The 7,757-nt window shown below is 46.8% G+C and overlaps 1 protein-coding gene across 3 annotated transcripts in view; it reads right to left on the bottom strand.

Moving 5' to 3' along the window:
- EFCAB14 (EF-hand calcium binding domain 14) overlaps window positions 1–6,967 on the bottom strand; it is a 70,086-nt gene extending 63,119 nt beyond the window's left edge. The window contains exon 1 of one of the 3 annotated variants that reach the window (XM_053693520.1): window positions 6,442–6,967. In XM_053693520.1, coding sequence (XP_053549495.1) covers window positions 6,442–6,680 — 239 coding nt within the window. In that variant the 5' untranslated portion in view covers window positions 6,681–6,967. The remainder of the gene's footprint in view (window positions 1–6,441) is intronic. The other 2 variants (XM_053693519.1, XM_053693518.1) reach the window with 2 other exon arrangements.
- Window positions 6,968–7,757: the final 790 nt, after the last annotated feature.

Genomic DNA, 7,757 nt, shown 5'->3' with positions numbered 1-7,757 from the left:
TGGAGATTAAACTAAAAATTGTTTACTACTGTTCTGCCAATACAAATTGCTGTTATTTGTATTATTGTAGTAGAGATCACTGTACCTCGTTCAGACAAACCCCTGAAGTACTGGGCAGTTAATAAACAGATTTCCAGCTCTGGCTAAAATTGGCCAAAAATATCTTTCTGCCCCATGCAATATGGTGGAAAGTGAAAGACTGTTCAGCTTAGAGTCGAACCTCCATACAAATGTCAGATTCATGTTATATAACAGCCCTACAACCCAATTGCATCATCCCTTTAAATTTAATATTTTATTGTAATATTTTTTATTTATAAACCTGTTTAGTGAACTTTGTGACAAAGAAAACTGTTTTATTATTTCATAATATCTTTTGAATTACAGTCCTCTATAATTATAAAGAAGGAATCTTAAATAATTATTATTATTACTGTATTGTGCTTGGTAAAATGTCACATGACATTAAAAAACAAGTATCGGTAATTGGTATCGGCGAGTGTTTGAAAACAAGTATCGGTACTTGTACTCAGTCATAAAAAAATGGTATCGGTGCAACCCTAAGTCATACTAATCACACTATTGCCCCCTGAACTTCCTTCGCTACTGTTGGCCTTGACATTGTTTACACTGGAATTTTATTGGTGCAAGATCTTAAAAGGGACACTCAAGTCAAAATTAAACTTTCATGATTCAGACAGAACATGCAATTTTAAACAGCTTTCTAATTCAATTATCTATTTTGCTTCATTCTATTAGTATCCTTTGTTGAAGGTGCAGTGATGCACTACTGGGAGCTAGCTGAAACTATTACAAGAGGTATATACGTGCAGCCACCAATCAGCAGCTTCTGAGCCAACCTAGGTATACATTTAAACAAAGGATAAAAAAAGAACAAAAATTAGATTGGAAAGTTGATTAAAATGCTCTAAATCATGGGGGGGGGGAAAAATTAGAAAAAAAAAAAAAATTTGAAAAAAAATTAAAAAAAATAATAATTGGGTTTTAGGTCCCTTTAAATTTTGTGTAAAAATCATGTTTGTGCTATGCTCCCTAGAGACCACTAAGCAAAGCAATGGCTTCAAAATGCTACAAGTTGCCTAAACAAGATATTGATTTGAACCATCTTACAGTGTTTAAAGGGACAGTAAAGTCAAAATTAAAAGTTTTGTGATTTAGATAGAACATGTAATTATAAACAACTCCAATTTACTTCTATTATCAAATTTGCTTTGTTCTCTTAGTATCCTTCGTTGAAGTTACCCTAGGTAGACTCAGGGACAAAACATTTATACATAGAAAAATCTAGTGTACAATGTCCCTTTAACTAGCTCCCAGTAGTGCATTGTTGCGTCTGAGTTTACAACTTGGTTTATTCCTCAAACAAGAGAATGAAGAAAATTAGATGAGAGAAATTTGAAAGATGTTTAAAAACCCTGATCTGAGCCATGAAAGTTTAATCTTTATTGACCCAATATCCTCTGGATTTCTCCAGTGAGAGTGTAGGCGTGATCATGCCGATACCCGCTGACATGAAGAGCGTTGCGATCATGCCGATACCCGCTGACATGAAGAGCGTTGCGATCATGCCGATACCCGCTGACATGAAGAGCGTTGCGATCATGCCGATACTCGCCGACATGAAGAGCGTTGCGATCATGCCGATACTCGCCGACATGAAGAGCGTCGCGATCATGCCGATACCCGCCGACATGAAGAGCGTCGCGATCATGCCGATACCCGCCGACATGAAGAGCGTCGCGATCATGCCGATACCCGCCGACATGAAGAGCGTCGCGATCATGCCGATACCCGCTGACATGAAGAGCGTCGCGATCATGCCGATACCTGCTGACATGAAGAGCGTCGCGATCATGCCGATACCCGCTGACATGAAGAGCGTCGCGATCATGCCGATACCCGCTGACATGAAGAGCGTCGCGATCATGCCGATACCCGCTGACATGAAGAGCAGCAGCTGAAGATAGAGCACGTATTGCTGTACAATATATAGATACATAGGGATAATAACTACACTCACAAAAAGTTATTAGTATGAAGTACAAAGAGGGAACACAATGCAGTAGGAAAACTCAGCATGTTGTGTAGTTGTACGATAAAAACAGCAAAACAAACAGCCAAACTCAACTAGATTACATACAACTCAAAATAAATGTTCCATGAATACCAAAAATAAATTAAAATTAGGGGCCGATTTATCATGGCCCGAATGGGGCCAAATAATTTTGTTTTCGTGCAAGCCTTCAGGATCACCGGAAACAGGAGTTAACAAACAGCAGTCTTAAGACCGCTGCTCCTTAACTCGCCCGCTGCTTCTGAGGCAGCGGACAGCAATCCGACCAATCGCATACGATCGGGTTGATCGACACCCCCTGCTAGCGATCAATCTGCAGGGGGCGGCATTGCACAAGCAGTTTACCAGAACTGCTTGTGCAATGATACATGCCAACAGCGTATACTGTCGGCATTTATCAATGTTTGGCTGACATGATCGCTACAGCGGATCATGTCCGACAGACACATGATAAATCGCCCCCTAAGACTGATATTCATGAAGCAGTGGTTTAAATAACTGCTTCATAAACCCTCTCCACCAACTTAAAGTGAATGTAAATTTAAGTGAATGTAAAGTATGAAAGAATGAGTGCCTGGTTTTTAAAAATACTATTAAAAACAGGGGCACTTTCATTCATTCAAGTTTACATTGCGTTTTTTTTTTTGTTTTTTTTTTTAACATACTTCCCTTTATCTTTAGATAACCTCCGCCCACAGCTCATCTGTAAACCGGCTTCCTCCAATAGTTGCGTGGGCTCAGGAGATGGCCACTCCGGGGTGCACGCCATGATTGGAGGAAGCCGGTTTCGTCAGTGCTGAGGTAAGTACAGAGGAGCTACGGGCGGTGGATCACTGGTCCGGGTTTCCTAAAGAAAAAGGTAAGTATTTAAAAAACAACGCTGCAATGTAAAGTTTAATGAATGAAAGTGCCCCTGTTTTTAATAATATTTTTAAAAACCGGGCACTCATTCGTTCTTTACATTCACTTTAAGAGTTGGAGAATGAAAATCCCCCTGGATTAATTTGACCAGGTGGTTAATAAGCCTTACTCTCAATTGGTTGAATGAGGGTAAGGGGCAGCATTGCAGGAGTGAGGTAAATATGGGAAACAAAAGCACCCCACAACGTGCAATTAAATGCAGACAGGCTCACAACATGTGAACCCTTTCCTTTCACAAATTCATCAATCTAGCCCTATGTGACATAAAATGTCTAGCTCCCCTGGGACCTCTCTACTTACCCTCTGCTACTCTCTCTCAGGTTTCACTTAAAGGGGCATAAACACCATATTATTACAAGATGTTTCTATAGTGTTGCAGGCTAAGTGTAAAATATATACATATACATACCATAAAAGGATAGGGCTAATGAAAACATTAAACAAAAGCCAAAGTGCTTGGCTGCACCAAAATCAACATACTTTATTTTACAGCTTAAAATAGGCTCAGTGGATTTATCTTTTCCAGACTATAACTGTGTAGCCGATGCATAAACGAGGAATACACTTGCAAAAACATTACATAAAACGTTTAGTGGCCAACCAGTTCTGGTGCAGTTCACCAAAGCCTATTTGTGAGTGCCACCACTCCTGTCAATGTTAGTTATATATATATATATATATATGTGTGTGTGTGTTTCTTGGGCGTATCATAGTCAGTGCCACACATCTTGGCTAAAATTGCAGTTAGGGACAGATATGTAGCAGGATTAGATGCGATTTCTGCAATGTGCACTTCCAATTCCAAAGCAAAAATGCAATTGTTTTTTTACTACACATAATTAAACATTTTCTATTACAATTTGAACAGGTTTTATATCCCTTTAAGGTTAGATATGCCTTGTGACATCACTGGGTAAGCCTGTGTATAAGTAACTTGTCTGTTTGAATACAAATATTTTAGTAGCTAACAAAGTGTTCATATCCCTTCATTCTCCTAGAGTCCCTTATTGATCACTGTAACCCCCTCCCAGGCTCTTATACATTGTCTTTCTACTCCCATCCCCATGCTTTTGTCACCATTGTCCGTTATTGGCTCCGCTCCCCCCAACAACACTTCTCTCTTCCAAACTATTTCTGAATCCAGGCCCTCTATCTTTTTCTAGTTTTATTTCCTCTCAGTCCTTGACAACCTCCATGATATCTCTGCAACAAACCCTGCCTTTCTTCACCGTCACGGCTGTCCACTGGAACACCTCTTGCCCAAGCTCTAGCTCTCTCCCCGGACGCCGGTCCTCCTCCCTCGCTGTCTCTCTCACTCTCATCCCCAGACTCTGGTCCTCCTCCCTCGCTGTCTCTCTCACTCTCATCCCCAGACTCTGGTCCTCCTCCCTCGCTGTCTCTCTCACTCTCATCCCCAGACTCTGGTCCTCCTCCCTCGCTGTCTCTCTCACTCTCATCCCCAGACTCTGGTCCTCCTCCCTCGCTGTCTCTCTCACTCTCATCCCCAGACTCTGGTCCTCCTCCCTCGCTGTCTCTCTCACTCTCATCCCCAGACTCTGGTCCTCCTCCCTCGCTGTCTCTCTCACTCTCATCCCCAGACTCTGGTCCTCCTCCCTCGCTGTCTCTCTCACTCTCATCCCCAGACTCTGGTCCTCCTCCCTCGCTGTCTCTCTCACTCTCATCCCCAGACTCTGGTCCTCCTCCCTCGCTGTCTCTCTCACTCTCATCCCCAGACTCTGGTCCTCCTCCCTCGCTGTCTCTCTCACTCTCATCCCCAGACTCTGGTCCTCCTCCCTCGCTGTCTCTCTCACTCTCATCCCCAGACTCTGGTCCACCTCCCTCTGTGTCTACCTCTCTTCTCCCCCACAGACCCTGGTCGCCCTCCGCTAGAGTCTCTCCCCCACAGACCCTGGTCGCCCTCCGCTAGAGTCTCTCCCCCACAGACCCTGGTCGCCCTCCGCTAGTGTCTCTCCCCCACAGACTCTGGTCGCCCTCCGCTAGTGTCTCTCCCCCACAGACCCTGGTCGCCCTCCGCTAGTGTCTCTCCCCCACAGACCCTGGTCGCCCTCCGCTAGTGTCTCTCCCCCACAGACCCTGGTCGCCCTCCGCTAGTGTCTCTCCCCCACAGACCCTGGTCGCCCTCCGCTAGTGTCTCTCCCCCACAGACCCTGGTCGCCCTCCGCTAGTGTCTCTCCCCCACAGACCCTGGTCGCCCTCCGCTAGTGTCTCTCCCCCACAGACCCTGGTCGCCCTCCGCTAGTGTCTCTCCCCCACAGACCCTGGTCGCCCTCCGCTAGTGTCTCTCCCCCACAGACCCTGGTCGCCCTCCGCTAGTGTCTCTCCCCCACAGACCCTGGTCGCCCTCCGCTAGTGTCTCTCCCCCACAGACCCTGGTCGCCCTCCGCTAGTGTCTCTCCCCCACAGACCCTGGTCGCCCTCCGCTAGTGTCTCTCCCCCAAAGACCCTGGTCGCCCTCCGCTAGTGTCTCTCCCCCACAGACCCTGGTCGACCTCCGCTAGTGTCTCTCCCCCACAGACCCTGGTCGCCCTCCGCTAGTGTCTCTCCCCCACAGACCCTGGTCGCCCTCCGCTAGTGTCTCTCCCCCACAGACCCTGGTCGCCCTCCGCTAGTGTCTCTCCCCCACAGACCCTGGTCGTCCTCCGCTAGTGTCTCTCCACCACAGACCCTGGTCGCCCTCCGCTAGTGTCTCTCCCCCACAGACCCTGGTCGCCCTCCTCTAGTGTCTCTCCCCCACAGACCCTGGTCGTCCTCCGCTAGTGTCTCTCCCCCACAGACCCTGGTCGTCCTCCGCTAGTGTCTCTCCCTCACAGACCCTGGTCGTCCTCCGCTAGTGTCTCTCCCTCACAGACCCTGGTCGTCCTCCGCTAGTGTCTCTCCCTCACAGACCCTGGTCGTCCTCCGCTAGTGTCTCTCCCTCACAGACCCTGGTCGTCCTCCGCTAGTGTCTCTCCCTCACAGACCCTGGTCGTCCTCCGCTAGTGTCTCTCCCCCACAGACCCTGGTCGTCCTCCTCTAGTGTCTCTCCCCCACAGACCCTGGTCCTCCTCCTCCTAATGTCTCTCTCCCACAGACCCTGGTCGTCCTCCTCCTCCTAATGTCTCTCTCCCACAGACCCTGGTCCTCCTCCTCCTAATGTCTCTCTCCCACAGACCCTGGTCCTCCTCCTCCTAATGTCTCTCTCCCACAGACCCTGGTCCTTCTCCTCCTAATGTCTCTCTCCCATGGACCCTAGTGTCTCTCACTCCCAGACCCTGCCCCCCTCCAACCCTCCGGTGTCTATCTCACCCCAGGGTCCAGACCCTGGTCACCTTTCCCCGGTATTTCTCTCACAAGACCTGAGTACTCTGTGCAGAAGCCTACCTACCCCTCACGTCCCCGGCTGCCCCTCCTCTGGGGTCTCTCACCTCTCTAGGCCCAGGCGCCGACCCTCCAGCCGTGTGTACTCGCTCTCTTCGCTGTCGCTTTCAGACTCAGAGTCCGGGGGCTCGGTACGGAGGAGCCGGTGGCCGCTGCCTTTCTTAGACTTCTTCCTCCCACCATCTCCAGCCAAACCGATCAGAGCGTTTAGTTCTTTTCGCTTTTTCATCTTCTTGTGCGGCGTGGGGGGCGCCGGGGGCCCGGCTGACAGAGCACCGGAGCCCATTTCGGAGGCTGGGATACCGAATTACATACAGCCCGAGGGGGGAGGGACACTACCAGGTCCGGGACAAACTACACAACTCCAGTGACAGCCCGAGAGTGTCCCGGGGCCCATAGATCAGGGAACAGTGACATCGATTGGCCACAACACCAGGTCCTAGAACAGTCACAGGCCGCAACAACAGCTCTAAGGGGCAATCACAGGCCACAAGAACAGCTCCAATGGACAATCAGGCCGCAACAACAGCTTCAAGTGACAATCACAAGTGATAGCGTCACCCACACACTGGAGGAGGCGGCTCCTCGCACCGCCCTCCATTAGCCCCGCACGTGACGTCACGCGCTCCGCCTGCTTAGTTACATAAATATTTTATAATGTGCATTTATAGCTGCTGGTGACAGATAAGCAAACTTATGTCACACACGGTCTGGTTCCTCCCTTGTGTCACTAATATTCAGTCCTCTGGTTCCTCCCTTGTGTCACTTATTCAGTCACTGGAAGCTTATTTGTAATTAACCTTTTAATGCACAGAGATGATCTTGTAAATCCAAATCTCTCATTATGGCAGTAAACATAAATTAGATCACTAAACTCAATTGTAACTTAATTATTAAAATTACACTTAGTACTGGCAATTTAAAAACTTAATCAAAAGTTTCAACGTCTCATTTTGAAAATATGAAATATATTGTAATTATAAACAAATAAATAAAAAGAAAGACATTCTGGGCGGTTGATAAATATAATCAATTTATCAATGTGCAGTTATCTTAGAAAATTATTTTAAAGCAAGGAACTGAAATGAATCCTTGATTTTGTAAAAAACAAAAAAAAAAAGACAAAAGCTAAAGACCCCCACTTTTTCCCCAATAATATTTAGTGTTTTTAATGAATAAGAATTAAAATAGATGTCAGATAAGTGTGAGATTCATGACTTGGAAGAAGATTTGCACAATTGTATTTTTATTTCCTTGTGTGATTTGAAGAAGAGAACTCCAATAGTGTGTCACAGATTTCTAGATCTGCTTTATCCTCTGTATCTTAATGTTGATACAGTTTATTTGTGGCTTCTTTTTCTCT

The sequence above is a fragment of the Bombina bombina genome, chromosome 10 (assembly GCF_027579735.1).
Source record: "Bombina bombina isolate aBomBom1 chromosome 10, aBomBom1.pri, whole genome shotgun sequence".
Taxonomy (NCBI): domain Eukaryota; kingdom Metazoa; phylum Chordata; class Amphibia; order Anura; family Bombinatoridae; genus Bombina; species Bombina bombina.
This window is presented reverse-complemented; position numbering and strand designations above follow the sequence as displayed.